The sequence below is a fragment of the Phalacrocorax aristotelis genome, chromosome 4 (assembly GCF_949628215.1).
Source record: "Phalacrocorax aristotelis chromosome 4, bGulAri2.1, whole genome shotgun sequence".
Classification (NCBI taxonomy): domain Eukaryota; kingdom Metazoa; phylum Chordata; class Aves; order Suliformes; family Phalacrocoracidae; genus Phalacrocorax; species Phalacrocorax aristotelis.
In genome coordinates, this window is record NC_134279.1 from 69,811,100 (window position 1) to 69,826,947 (window position 15,848).

The 15,848-nt window shown below is 42.4% G+C and overlaps 1 protein-coding gene across 2 annotated transcripts in view; it reads right to left on the reverse strand.

The window, feature by feature from the left end:
• STX18 (syntaxin 18) overlaps nt 1-6,043 on the reverse strand; it is a 70,240-nt gene extending 64,197 nt beyond the window's left edge. Inside the window, exon 1 of one of the 2 annotated variants that reach the window (XM_075091861.1) lies at nt 5,648-6,043. In XM_075091861.1, the coding sequence (XP_074947962.1) occupies nt 5,648-6,040 (393 nt within the window). In that variant the 5' untranslated portion in view covers nt 6,041-6,043. Of the gene's footprint in view, nt 1-4,663; nt 4,685-5,647 lie in introns of those variants that run through there. The other variant, XM_075091862.1, reaches the window with a different exon arrangement.
• Between the last annotated feature and the right edge of the window lie 9,805 nt (nt 6,044-15,848).

Below are 15,848 nucleotides of genomic sequence, written 5' to 3' on the forward strand. Positions count from 1 at the left end.
TGTGTAGCTAGAGCGGTATGCTATGAAAGTCAGGTGGCCTTGTATTTAAAATGTTTGCTCAAAATTTATATGCAGTGTCATCTGCTCTGGTTTTCACCAGAAATTTTCAGAGGCAAGTTTTGTGTGGGGATTTTTCCTCCTCATTACATATTTGTGCAGAGCAGCCGAACCTATTCTTGATGTTAATATTGGCCTATCATACCAATTTTTTTTAAGAATCAGTTAATCATCCTACAGAATCCATACACAGAAGTTATATGACTAACAGATGTTGTAGCCTCATGGATCTGGCATCCTTATGCGTTCAACAACTTCAAACACAGACATTTGATCATTCTGAAATTTTGCATTTAAAGACTTAGAAACATTTAGTGTTTCAAATTTTCCATTCTCAGGGATATGTTTTCAGATATGTCTGGTATTGCTTCTGAAGAATTCATGCTCCAGCACTTCATTTTTTAGCTTTTTGCAAAACTTTACAGAAGAAGATAATGTCCTAGCAAAACAAAAAGTTTCATTCACGGCTGCAATCAAGCCCACCATGAAATTCTGCTTGACCGTTAAATTTATCTTTATTTCTGTTAATATGCTGTATCAGTCCTGATACCATTTCTCTACCACATATTGAACAGTCAGCAATGATAAGAAGTTCCCATTCCTTCAATATTTTCAAATAACTAAGAAAAAAGTATATTTGATAGATGATCTCCAGAGGTCCCTTCCAACACCTCCCATTCTGTGATTCTGTGTGTGATATTCCCAATAGCTCATACTTGCCATAACCAAAAGCAACAGCAAAGGCTTAAATAGTGAGATTTCCTAAGACTGTCCTAAGACAGATGTTCAAGTGCCAAACACCTTCCAAAAACGCAGGTTTAAGATCATGGTAAAGCTATGAACAAGTGTCACAAACTGGGCCTACACTGTATCTGAACTGCTTATGTTTGTCCCCAAACACTTACTTCAAGTCCAGTTTGGTTTTTTTTATTTAAATACTTTTGCTCTAATCCTTAAAATTTTTCAATCACTTAGTACATTAACCCAGCTTAATCTCAGATTGGATACCATACTGAGGAACTACATAAGCCTGCAAAAGTATGATGAAATGCAAACTTTAATATCCCTGCATACTACATTTTAAATAGCCATGTCACTGTAAAAGTCTAAGGACAAAAAAATAAAAAGAAAAACCTTGCTGCTTTTGTTTTAGTTGACCGAAAAGCACTAACATACACTTAATGAATTCTAAAAGTCTTTTATAAATTGCAAGAAATGGAAAGTCTGCCACTGTTATTGTAGCTTTCTTGTATGGAATCCCTCAACAATCATTTCCTACCTGGTCCTAGTCAATATGTAACTGGTGAACAGGTAGAGAGATGCCAAAAACATTCACCATACACACAGCACTAGTCATCTCTCATTACATATCACACAATCCAATGGTTATACAATGCAGCTGACAGACAAAAAAAACCCAAACAGAATAAACACTGATGGGTCAATGCTGGGGCAAAGAAGCGCCTTTCAAAAGTTCATGGCTATAAGAGTCATCTTTGATTTAGAAGAGCATCAATAGGCAAGCAGATCAGTTTTGTCAGTTTAACAATATCACCAGCAACAGCAGTCTCTGCAACTAATATTACACTGGCTTTAGATAACTTCATAACACACTTCTGTTACCAACTTAGCCTCAAATACAAAAACCTCCACCAGCTCCCCACAGACTGCAGCAATACAGCGCACCTGAGCATAAACCAGTCAGCTTTCAAAAAATACGAATTAATACAGAATGTTGAAGTATTTTTTGTAACTAAGGCAAAATACCAGGAGCACACAAAATGTATCCTCCCATCTCTAAAGCTGTTTTCCCACACAGTATTGATTCAAGTCAAAGCTCACACATTCTCTGTGCCTACTTCAATCCACCTAAAAAATCATGTTAAGTTTGAGAATGTAAGACAGGGCTTTATAACCATATCTCCTGGGTGCAATGACACTTTACCATAAATATAGAATCCCACTGTGCAGATACAGAGCTTTCTTAGGAAAGAAAAATTAAATTCAAGAGAAAATAAGGAACTATTACAACTTTGCCAGCTTCTTCTCCAAATGCTAAGGACCTTCAATCTTTCTCTTAAATACCACTTAGAGTCTGTCTCTGAAGAAGACAAAAAAAAAAAAAAGGTAAACATTTCCACAGACCTCAGATCCTACAGCAAAACTCATAATCCTTTGGGAGAAAAGGGAGGAAGAAAGTATACTCCATATGACCGAGAGTTGCATCACTTAATACAGTTCAGCCAAGTGCTCAAACACGTTCATAATGGGATACAAAACCTCTGCAGGATGGGCTAGAAAGGAGAACTCTAATTGTGCAGCTGCCCCAGGCAGGGCTGAGCACCCTCCCAGCCCCGCAATCCAGCTGTGCTGCCACACATCTGGACCAGGGCTGGCTGCCACTCCCACAGCTTGGAGCACAAATGGCCCAGCTCCACCGGCAAGAAGCAAAGCAAACCCACCCTGAATGTAACACTGGAAGGAGTAGGTCTGTGTGTAGAGTCCGCATAAATATTTCAACACTTCCATATTTGCATGTCAAATGGAGACCTTCAACTCAGGACTTTGCATTTGTCTAGTCCAGAGACAAGGAGGCAGAGGGTGACCTCATTGCTCTCTACAGCCGGAGGAGGGGAAGTGGAGAGGGAGGTGCTGAGCTCTTCTCCCTGGGATTCAGTGACAGGACACGTGGGAATGGCTCAAAGCTGCACCAGGGGAGGCTTAGACTGGACATTAGGAAGCATTTCTTTACCAAGAAGCTGGTCAAGCACTGAAACAGGCTTCCTAGAGAGGTGGTCAATGCCCCAAGCCTGTCAGTGTTTAAAAGGCATTCAGACAATGACCTTAATAACATGCTTTAACTTTTGGTCAGCGCTGAAGTGGTCAGACAGACGAGATGGTCGTTGTAGGTCCCTTCCAACTGAAACTATTCTATTCTGCAACCAAATAAGGCATAATGAAAATGGTGACTACGTGTAGGTTACTCAGGGTCTCCGCTGTTATATGGATTCTGACCAGTATTTTTCAGTACAATTTTTAAAGACAACACTGTTTGGTATGTTCCTCAGATTAAGCAATGAGCAAAACACCTGTACACAGATAGGGAAGAATTCACTAGCTTTTGGGAAGCTTTTTAAAAAAGAAATATGTCAAAGAACTAATCTATCAAAGATTACATTTGCAAGCTAAGTTGCATAGTCTTGCAGAAGCAGCTAAATTTTCAATTATGAGGCTACAACGAAGTACTTGAAAGGGGGGTTGACACATACATAATCAAACCAAACCGTATTTGGCTGAAACAAGCAGTTAAATTAATAATTTATTTTACTACAAAGCTTCTCCTTCTAGATGCAGTTTCAATATTTTATTCACACATTAAAATGGTGGTCTCTGGTCCCGGAGGTTGTTGGCTCACTGTCACAAATGCAACTGAGTTACAGGAACAGAGAGAAGACTGGGGCCAGCAGGAAATAGGTGTGACCCAGTGGAAAGAAAGGACTAAGGCAGGAGGAAAAGGACACAGCTAGAGCATGCCATCACTGCACAGGACTACGGCTACGCAGCGAGAAGATTATGAAGGTGAGGCTAGGCCTGAGTATGAACGGAACTTAAGAAAGAAAACCAAAACTGGGAGGAAGCAAAAACAATTGAGCATTGGTGGTAGGAAGGGAAAAGAGAGAAAACACTAGGATGGAGGAAGGAGCTGATCTGAGCCTAGTCTGAGGCTATAAATTATTTGCAATACAGTTCCTCCTCATCAGTTTCAGCGTCTGAAGTGCAGACAGAGAGAGTATGGGAGGCAATGGGGCAGAAGGTAAAAAGCTTCAACAGGAACGAACCGAAGCCTGTGGCTATAAGAACATCTAGAACAGAAATTTAAAAGCTCAGATTTCCTCTTGCTTCCTCTGCTACTGCAAACAGCAGTGAAACACCTGACAGAGTATCCAAACACCATCTAGCACTAAGCCCTTAGAGGGTAATAACCTGCCCTCACCCTCAGCCCAAGTGCTGGAGCTCTCAATGGCAGATTTAGAAGTTGCAGCCGTGTTGATGGTGCAACTAAATGTCAACATGGTGCCCTGTAATAAAGTTTCAATCCTTTTTAGAACTCTACGAATTTACGGACACACAAATTGTGTTAAAAATTAAAAAGGTTGCCCTGTTCTGAGGTAAGACTGAAGGACCCCATTCTCTCTAACACTGCAGCAAATGGAATATCTTTAGTTAAAAATCAGGAGATGCAGTGGAGGAAAAAAGGTAGATGTCCTGGATGAAGATCTTGAATATAGTTTTATGGACTGGTCTGAGCACTGCAGATAGATCCCTACCATAGAACTCACAGCTGACTAGTCACTTAAATCAACTTCTTGCAATGGTTAATAATTATACGCTCACTTAACAGGAACCCAACTTGACACCCCCTGCTTAGGCCTCAAAGCCGAACTGGGCTACAGAACATCAAACGTCAAGTGTTATAAAACACATTAGCTTTTAAGTACTCTCTCTTGGAACTGGGAAAAGTACAATGAGCATAGAAATGTGACATTAATATCTGCGCTTGAAAACTAAACTATTCACAAGTTAGATAATGACGGAATGAGGCTACCTGGGCATTCTTTGTTTAGCCCTCAACTTCCACATGCGTTCTGTAAGCCCGTCTCCTCAGAGAGCATACTGAGCAGTCTTTTTCTTTTAGCTTTTCAAAATATGTTCCAGTGTCTTGTTAAACGTGTTATTCAAACTCTGCTTCAGTATCAGACTTTTCCCCCTGTCTTTTACTCAGTATGGACAAGAATAATCTACAACAAATTTGTTTTTACAGTACGACTGCAGACTGAGAACTATTAATACTGCCGCTCAGCCTTCAGCTCCGTAATTCCATAGTTTCGCTGTGCTTGCCTTCTCAAGTCTTAAATTGTCCTGATTACCCTTTTACATGTAACTTGTATGGATGGAACCGGCACGTTACAGCCATGCTGTAGGACAGAAGAAAAAAAAATAACACCGGAGACAGCGTACACGGTGCCACGTGACAAACGCTCCCACTTGCCAGAGAAGCGACCTCTTACGTGGCAAGCGGCGTGAGGGCACGCGCACGCGGGACCGCGGCGCACACCGACGGACGGCCGCGTCCGCACGGCCGGGGGCGGCGGCCCTCCCGCGGGACGGCGCTGGGGCCGGCGGAGCCCCCCGGGACGGGACGGCACGGGACGGCCCTGCCCGCCCCGCCGCCGCCGCCGAGCGGGCCCCGCCCGGAGCCTGCCCCGTCCCCGGGCTCCCGGCTCTCACGCCATGTCCCTGTGGGAAACAGCCGCCCCGGGGTTGTCTGCGGGCGGCGCCGGGGGCCGCTCGCCCGCCCCGGGCCCCCGGGGAGAGCCGGAGGCGGTGGCCTGCTCCCAGGCCGGGCTGAGAGGGGCGGGCTGCCCGCCCGCCGCCCAGGCGGAGCCGCGGAACCGGCCGCCGGCAAACGCGGGCCGCGGCGAGCCCGGCCGCCGCCGCTGCTCCCCTTCCTCCCCCCGCCCCCGGGACTCGGCCGCCGCCGCTTCCCCGCCTCCTCCTGCCCCCGGGGCCCGGCCGCCGCCGCACTCACCACCTCCCGGGCCCGGCCGGTGAAGTCGCTCTTGGCGCGGGCGGCGCTCCGCTTGAGCAGCTCGTCCCTGGCGCTGTCCCCCGCCGCCACTCCCAGCGCCTTGTTGCGAGTCTTCACCGTCTTCACGCTGGCCTTGAAGAGCAGGGTGATGTCCACCGCCATGGCGGCCCGCCCCCTCCGCCGCCGGCCCGGTGCCGCCGCGCACTGCTTCCCCGCGCAAACGCGGCCCCGCGCGGCGCGTTCCGCCCCCGCCGCGGCCCCGCGCCGCCTTCTCCGCGCTCCCGGTGTCCTTCGCGGCCGCCGTCCGGCGGCGGGGCCGAACTCCCCGGCAGCCGCAGGCAGCCGGCGGCCCCAGCTCGGGCGAGGGGTTCGCCTTCGGCCGCCGCAGCTCATTCCCCGGGGGCTGAACGGGCGCCGGGGCGGAGGGCTGTGCGCGGCGCCCCCGCGCCTGGCCGCTGCCCCCTCCTACCACACAGCAACTTTGCCAAATAAAAGTTACATTGCAACAAAACTTTGATGTCTAGACCACCCCGCTGTGGCGCTGCGGCAGGTGTGGCCAGGTGGTGCTGTTAGACGCGGTCTCCCAAGTGTTTAGCTTGGCAACTTAGCCATTAGAGTCGATTAATACATGTCAGTGGACCTGGGATTAGTGCTGGTGCGAGATTCCCCTAGGAAATGGTTGCAGGTCTGTGATCACTTATCCTGATCACTTATCCCTGGGCCGTACAGGTGGAGCAACCCTGTTACACGCGTGGCAGCGATTTCTCCTCTGTCAGGAAGCTGGCTCCGAGGCCCGCCAACCCGCTGCCGTCCGGCGCTGGGACAGTATCGCACTGGTACCTGGGAGGTGTGCCACAGCCCGTTATGGTACAGCCCTGCTCGTAATCTCAGCGAGCTGAGGAAACCTTTGTTTTCAAGGTGACTTTATTACCACGACTGTGCAGTAGGCTAGCTGCGTGAAGCTGTGTGGCACAGAGGGGGAAACGTCCAACCAAATAGACAAGCGGTGGTGTTAGATGTGTGTGTGTGTATATAACATGCCATGTAATGCTCTGGGATTCAGCAGATACCATGTAGTTTTCAACTGTGCTCTCACTGACCAGCAGCACAGTCCCTGAGACAGTCTCCAAAGAACACAATTCCAAAATCCTGCCTCTCCCCAGCAGACTGGAACTTCATCAACCACAAGTATTTTTCCTGTCTGCTCCAGAGGATCAGGCTTCTTTCCATTGTTGATTACTACTCTGCTTTCAGTTCAATTCTCATCAATTCAGCCTTAGCTACCAATTAGTGGTTCCCTCATAGTTATGTTGTGATTAGTATTCATTCATACTTTGTTATTATTGTTCTTTTTTAAACTGTGCTTGTATCGTGGTATAGATATGTATTGCTAATTAAAGGAACAGACCGGTTTAAGTCCCTGTCCTCGGTGCTGGATTTACCACAAAAATATATTTAAGGTGTTAAAGAAGTGGAAAACAACGGAGATTAAACTTTTCATTCCAGGAATGCCAGCAGTATTTGATTGAACCTCAAGCCAAATGCCTTTGCTCTTTCAAGATTAAGAAATTCACTATAAAGAGACTTTAGCAAAGGACATATTTAATAAAGCTGTGTGGCATTTACACATAGTAAACGAGATACTTTCAGGTATGTTTCCTAAAATTGGTTGTTTCCCTTTTCTCTGCATTACCAAAAAGAAAGTAAGCACACTTAATAAAATGCAAGGAATGTCTTGATCACACTGACACCCTCTGTCTGAAACTCCCTGGAGACACTGCTGAGACACGTTCACCAGTGCTATGAGTGAACTAGGGTAGTTTTCATATGCCGTGGTTCTGCCATCCGTACGGTAACTGACGCCTCACTCCACAAACACGTTACTTTACAGGCACTTGAACAGATAACTTCTTGCCAATAGAAAAAAGAAATTGACAGCTTGGCCTGCAGTAGAATGCTCCTGAAAATGTAGGTGATAGAATTAACCTCTGTTTTTGTGCATATTCAGCTATATAGCTTGTTCTAACATTTAATGAAGGTATCATTTACAGTCCCTTGAAGTATTCCCATTTAAGTGGGCAGTGGATAAGAATCTATAGATTTTTGCTATTAGAGTGCTGCTTTTTTACATTTAAACTGTAGCAGTATGAAAGTTATTTTGAAATTTTGAACTTCACCTTCCCTTCCTGCTTTTAGAAAAAAACAGCTTATTGGTGTGACAGTTTACTAATTTTCTAATGAAATTTAGGTACTTCAAAATAACTGGAATACTCTATACATTTTCTGGTGAAAAAAGAAACTACAGTTCATTAAAGCAAAGTAAATTTTAACAGACAAGCTAGAGTTTACCTCCTAACCTTGCAAATGTTTATACATGTACTAAACCACTGTGAATACTGTGAAAACTCGCATTGAGGTTAATGGAAGCACACATGGCACATACAGTCAAGCACATAACCCTTTTACCACATCAGAACCTTGGCTGGAAATTCTTCGGGAGAAAGATTGTGTCCTTACTTCTAGTTTTATTTGTTTATTTGTGCTTTACGTATGTGACAAGTGTTACTGAAAAACACCCCAAAACAGTGATAGTAATATTGCTCAACCAATTTTGAACCTCAGCAGTCTTAACATTTCCATTCAGGTACAAGGTTATAGAGACACATTTTTAAAAGAACCACAGTATTAAAATTCCATATAGCTGATCTCATCTGTCAGAAATGGACTGCACAGTTAATGTGGCAAAGGAAAAAGTTAAAGTACCTTTTTAATGTGAAAGAAGGTTGCTCAAGTGGCCTAACTCATTAGGTATATAATACCCAGGGCCTCTGCTGTAGAGATAAATAGATAGCTTTGAAGATTACAACTGCTTTAAAAGCAGTTGCTAAGAACTGGTGCCCAGAGCTTTTATTTGAACTTGATCCTAGCTTCCTGTATACGGTAACTCCATCTACTCAGTAGTTATTTGCACTTCCACAGCCACCTTGTTTTGAAAGTTTAAAGCTTCCTTTGGAGCAGATAGGTTTCAGTAGTACATGCTGGAGCTTCCTGTAATTGGTGAAAAGACTAACCTTGAAATTTAAGCTTTTAAGGTTGGAGTAAAACTGCAAAACACACACAAAGGACTACAGTCCCACCACAGGCAATGCAGGTAAATCTGTAAGAACATATGCACTGTGCACTCAGTGTTGCCTCAGCAGAAATATGTCTGGAAGAGGAGGAATTAGGAGTTTGCAAACTACCAACAGTTTTGTGTGCAGTGTGAGGAGAGCATGCTGACCATCAGGTCTTGGTGTGCCTGCTTAAATGGCGTGTCCAGTAAAATGTCCTGGGGAAACCTGCCAGTGCAAAGGAGTCAATGTTTCCCTGTGGTTATCAACCAATGTGCCCGTTAAAGAAGGGCCAGTGGGCTTCATCTCCACTCACATACAGGTAACTCCTCACATTTTCAGTTCTTTTTGTGTGAGACGTAAAAGAAAGAGATAAAGCTCCTGAACATCTTCCCTTCTAATGCACTCCAGCTACAAAGGTCTTAGTTTGACATGGACAGTAGAAATTACATTTTGTATTTTCTTCTGGCATAAACCCAGTAACTTTATGTGTCAGCAGTGCTGCAAACTGAAGAAAATACCAGAAGGAAGGCCATTTGTTTACAGTGCACGTTTGTAATCGAGGCAAGTCAAAAGGGGAGAAGCTGCATTTGATGACTGCTTAAACTTTTAAGTCAATAGCATGCACGCTTATTGGCTTAAGCTCAAAGTAAATACAACTTTGCGGATGTGTAAAGAAATCTTCCTTGGTGTTTGAAAGTAGGAATGTAAGACAATACAACCTGTACAAAGGAAGCATGGTCACTGTGTACAATGAAACAAAGTTTTGTAGAAAGAACAGATATGAACTGCATAGCTATAAGAAACATATTACCTGTGACAACAAATATTGACCAATAGGAACAATTTCAGTTGGCATTAACATCAAGGTTCTGTTACTCCTCTTGAAGCTAGACCATCACAACAAAATTTACACCAAAAATAGTTTAAAAAACCAGAAAACCCTCATGTAAAACATATTTTTTCCTTAAAATATATCTGTATATACGGAGTCTAACAATAGAAATTCAGCAAAAAAATGATAACTTGCTTTTCCAATTTTTGAGAGGCATATTTAATTCTTAGAGACATTATGCATAAAACCATTCTTTAGTTGTAAGGTAACACCCAACCTGATATATGCTATCCAAACTGCATCATCAAAGAAGTGTGTGTGTGTGTGCACACACGCATGCGCATGTATGTGTTCAATGCGATTGAACTTGAACTGTGGAAATGTTAAAGACCTGGCTTCTGCAGGCAAGAATAATTCTAAGGAGTGCTGATTCTTCCTCACGTAAACGGAAACACTGTCCCTGCCTTTGGACATTGTGTGTAAAAAGTAGGTGAAATTTCAAGTGAGGAAGAAAATTGTAGGTCTTCATCGGAAAAGAATTACCTTATAGACAAGGTTTTATGAAAAGAGAGTGACTTGGAATGACTACTTAACCTATGTGCTGAAATAAATGTTATTTTCCAAAGCAGCAGACTTCAGAGGGCAAAATCTTCAGTTCTTTGCTCACGACTCAAAGTGTAAACCTCCAGATCTGTGCTTATCCTACAAACTTTGAATCTTACAGTTAGTTCAGCATGTATTAGGTTTTTTGGCATTACTGTCACTACTGCTTCTTGGCTGATCCAACAGCAGCAGTAGTTATGGCAAATGTGTTTGTGCAACTAACAACTCTGCTGCTAGTGTTTTACGCAGATTATCATCTAACTTGGATAGCACCTAACTAGTGGATCCAAAGCAATGGTAACTAAGAGAAAGCCTAGAATCAAAGCCTTAGGACAGATTCCCCAAAGGTAGTTAGGAGCCTAACTCCTAAGGAGATTTGAATCCCATTCAAAGTATTTATATATCACTTAATTTCCATGAGTTTTGGGTGTCAGGGCTCACCAACAGCCTTGACTGACCCCGACCAGCCCCCTCTGGGCCCTCTCTCATGACCTCCCTGTGGGCTGATGTCAGGGAAGTGCCCGATACCCTGGGCTGGGGGTGCCCCTGGCTGCCCTGCTCCCCTCACTCTGGGGCAGCAGGACAGGTTCCAGCCAGCAAGGGCCTGCTCTGCTGGCTGTGGTGTTGCAACCAGCTCCCCATGCCTGAGCGAGCAGCTGGTGCTCACTCTGCCCTGACATTGGGCACATAAATATCATCATTATGACTGTCCTAATTAGAACAAGTAAGGCCAGTAATACCTAATGCAGTCATTTCCCACAGCCAGCATATTTGCCTGGAAAAAGTCAACAGTGTTCTTTGTCTCAAATTTTGCTGAAGAGATTTTAACTAATTCAAAGTCTCTCCTTTGAGACCTTCCCATACCCTCCTAGACTCTTGCAGACTGGATGGTTTCTTCTATGAAGCTCTGCAGGAAAAGAATACAGCTGGCACTTGCACAAGGAAGTTCAGTCTACTGAATTCTGTAGTGACACTACCGCAGACACAAAGTCAAACTCAGTTCTTTCTCAGTTCTTTAACAACTTCAATCAACATTCACCTAAGAATTGAAAGAGAAACTCGGCCTCTGCATATATGAACAAGGCCATGCGTTGTCAACCAGGCAAAAAGAAAGATCAATAAAAAATGGTGATATTTCTTTCAGCAACAAAAAGCATGCACACAATAACAACTGGCATTATTTCCCATGTGCTTGGATAATCTTAGTAGGCAGTTGGTGAAACAGGTGGATTACCTTCTAATTTTCATCAGTGAAGTCACTTTTGAGAGCAGCCACTAAAATATTAGCAAGATAGTGCAGAGAAGCTTGCACTGTCACTACCCCAGGCTATTCTTTTTCATGTACCTTGAAAACATTGTGTTATGGTCTCCAGTGATAACATGAACATTACATGTATTTTTAAGGAAAAACATTCATGAATGAAAAATATATTTAGACCTTCCAAAACCACTGATTTTGGAAATCCCCCCAAAAAAGTTGAGCATATACTCAGACAACTTCTCTGTTGCATATACAAGAATCCCACATGTCTGCTGCTAGATGTGCAACATTTGCAGACTTGCATATTCTATATTTAACATGCTGCTATCTGAAGAGCTTCTTCAATGGACAATGATGGCAGTTAGAAGAATGGGAATTTAAGAATGAGAAAAGAAATAAAATTACCTTAGAGGAGAGATGGAAAGTGGAAGAAGATAAGCAGATAAGGTCTATACCAATTCAAATCTTACAATAAATTCAAGCTGGGAGCAAAACGTAATGTAAAAAACAATTAAGAGCTTGTAAAACAAGTACGGGACTGGAAGGTCTTGGGGCAGGGCACAGACAACTCCATGCAGCTGAATTTTAAGGATTGTGAAAACATACGTGGCAATAACCCACTCAAAAGAAAGTGAACCATTTGAACACTTTATAAACGGCGCTGATGAATGTTAAGAGGTAGCTTTGGTTAAGCACAGGAATGTCCAGATGTTCTAGGTAGAGCTTGGTTTAGTGCCTAGTACATTCACAATGTAGTTTGCTACTCACAAGCTTCCCTGAACAGAAGAACCCTTATAAACTGAGCAGCAGCCAACACAAAGGAATCTCAATGCAGAGTTCTTACAAGTATAATTTAATATAGGTAGTGAAGAGATTGAATATCCCTAACAACTACATACGTGGCTGTCAGCCTATGGGGCCTTAGAAGTGGGATCAAATGAGCACAAACCAGAGAGGCCTGGATTTTGCATACCACTGCCCACTATATTGGATGCAAGAGGATTTGGCTTGAAAATATATATACAATAATATTATATATGTGGGATGCTCACATTGTCCCACAGGCTCCAAGTTACTGGCAGTGAGCAGAGATAAATATATATATTCAAGAGATCCTTTAGAAATTCCCCAAGAAAAATATTGTTGATATGCCCACTGTGGAAAAAGTAAGAGAGAGGTTGAAAAGAGACACTTTTCAGGAACCATCCTACTATGAAGACTGAAAAGCAGCGCAGACACAGCAGTTCCCCATAACATAGTCCAGATTCAATTTATTTCTCAAGATTCATGGGTTTAGGAGTGAAACCAGCCTAGCTACTCTCTAAAATTCCAACTCCTTAATAAAAATTGAGAGGGAAAAAATCTGTTATAAAATATTAAGGTGAATTTCAGTCATGGAACACAGTACAGAGCATACTAATGTCTTTTATTAAAGAGGAACTGTATTTAAATGTGATCTTCCACTGATTCCACGCTAACAACCTGCAGAAGTAATGGTGGGGTGGCCCTTACAAGAGGATGGGTAGAACAAAAATGCAAAAAGGGTAGAATAATTAAAATGTAAAAAGAACCTATTTAAAGAATTATTTTAAAGGAGAATATGCGAGGAAACGGAAAGAGCTTCTCCAAAGTTATTTATAGACAATGGTATAAGAAAGGGAATTGTGAAATAAGGACCATTTTTGTTCAATTTTCTCAAAAGAAACTCAAATCCTGGTGTGTACATAACAAACCATGATGGTTGGACAGGCATTGAATTGGTGTTATTATGAGTCTTTTAAAAGTAAAAAAGAAAAAAACTGGGACTTTCATTCTGTTTCATTTGATGTTAACTGCAATGACCAACTGATATGTTAGAGAAACAATATCTTTCTCAATGCCTGAGTGCTCCCCACATTTATAGGGTCAGAAATAACAATAAGCCAAATCAGAGACATTTCCGTTGTTGGGATTTGAATCAGGCCCAGCATACGTCATTAGAGATCCTACAAAGTCTTCGCCAAATCCACAAAGGACTGGAGTAATTCCATAGCTCCATTCTGACATTTCTGAGGTTAGGCAATGGCTCACTATCTGCTGAATATCATGCAGATTAGCAGTACAGTGGCTTGTCATAGTGGCTTTCACAATAAATAAAGCAGCAGTAAAGACACCAAATTAATTGACATTGCAGTACTCAAAATTAAGTTCTCTTTAGTTCTATTGCTTATGACTTTAAGCTTATGTCTGTTCTCACAATATTTGCCTAGTTTTGTTACAGCTAAACTGCCTGAACTTTTTCATGGCTCAGTTGCACAAAGCACTAATGTGGGTACAAGGGATGGGAACCAACAGCTTGGCAGAAAGGGTAGAAAGGGATTGCAACAGTCCTATCTTATATTGGTTTATTCTGTCAGTGAACAGACCCCAAAAAACCAAATCAGGCAGACTAGCCTAACAGAGAATAATTTTATTCTCATTTGTGTCAGCTCAATTTAGTAAATCTACAAAGCCAGTGGAAGAGGCATAGAAAATACAGCATCTGACTCTATTGTTGCTTATCTTAGTGGAAGCAGGAGTTAAACTTGTTGTAAATAGGTGTCAGAGCACTTACGGCATGTTTACAGCCTGCATAGCAGCCCTGTGTAGAGATCCCTGAGCTGGCTCCAAGCAGGCTAGCATGGCCACAGCATAGGGGATTCAGTGCCCTGAACATTTTCTGCCAGAGTGTAATCATATCCCCCTTAGCCTTTCAGCTTAGGCTTGTACAAAGGCATTATTATTGCTATACAGAATGTATCTTACCTGACAGGGTCTTAGAGCCAACTTGTTCTTTTCATGTTGATGACTGAGAGTTGGTGTCCACGCTTTCCTGGTTGTCTGTCTTTTCCAACTGATGAACCTCCAATTTAGAGGAGAAATTCTTCTTGTTAGTCCCTAAGGGGAAAACTTAACGACTTAACTCTAAATAGTCTCAAAGTTGGTACACAGTGTCAGATCATTCTCTAGCCACTTCTACAGCCTGTAGTCCTTTTGGCAAAGTATGCCATTGATTCTAAGGGACATCTCTGATGGGTGCATCTCCTTGCAGTGCCTATCTTCAGAGTCCAGTTTAGACTAGACTTTCAACTTACACTAAGCATCTAGTTTTGAGGCAGATGATTTTAGGTTAGATGAGTGCAATCTTTCTTATCATGGTACTTCATGTGATAAAAATGGAATATGCCAAAATGAAATGATTCAATACTTCCTTGAGAACACTGGAGGGAGCTCACAGAAAGAGACAGGAAGAAAAGTGAAAAGGTGAAAAGAGTTGTTCCAGTTATGTGAAAAGTTATGTGAATATTTACACCTATAGACTGCATCTCATTTCAATCCATGTACAAATGTAGGAAAGAGGTATTTTTGTTTATATTAAATGCTAGTAATTCTTTGTATTTTTATCCTGGTATCATTGTAACTTTCTATTTTGAGGATGTTTATTTAGAAAACACACATAACAGGCCTTTTCTTTTTCATTTAAATTGATGTTTATTTGTGTTCTCCTGTTTCTGTTCACTTGGCTTCATGCTCTACAGTCTGATATTTAATTTCAAATGAGGGAGAGGGACTTTGGCAAACTGTAGTTATACATCCCCTAGGAAAATACCATCATCTTCAGTGAGCACAATATAATGAGGAGGTGTCCTATTACATAATTGAGGAGGCATTGTCTTTTATATGCATTCTGGTTCACTTTTCACACTAAATTAATCTTAATAAGCATCTGCTTTGAGTAAAGAGAGTTTTGTGATATTTCAACCATGACCTCTCTGGAAGTCCAAATGATTTCACTTTATGTTTCAGACTGGAATATTCTTTTGAAACATTTCCCTTTACTATATGATAATCAGTGTGTTAACATGAGCTGATTAATCCCATCAGTCTAACACTGATACCATGGCTCTTGTGCCCTTTCCCCAGTAACCTCATGGCTGCAAAATTACTGGTTTCTTAAAAGAATTCAGGGCAATCCTACAGATTATGTTATACAGGAGGTCAAACTTCATGATCACAGTGGTCCCCTCTGGCACATAATCTATGAATCTGTAACTCAAACTGGAAGAAATACAAATAACTGCACAATAGCAGTAACTGAAGAAATAAAACTAACTGCTTTTAAGATAGAGCTTGATATATTTATGAAAAGGATTATATGAGCTGGTTGCTTGCAATAGCTGGAGCACGGACTTGGTGGTCCTGCAGTCCCCTCCAGATCTTTTTTACTGTGTTTCAATTGCTCATCAGCTTGCTCTCATTTTTAATACTTATTTTAAAGCAGTTTTTGATACAGTTACTAGGATAACAAATTAAAGATGGTTTTTAGCTTTTTAAAGAAAGGCTCTCTTTCATTTCAGATGACAGACTGAATTG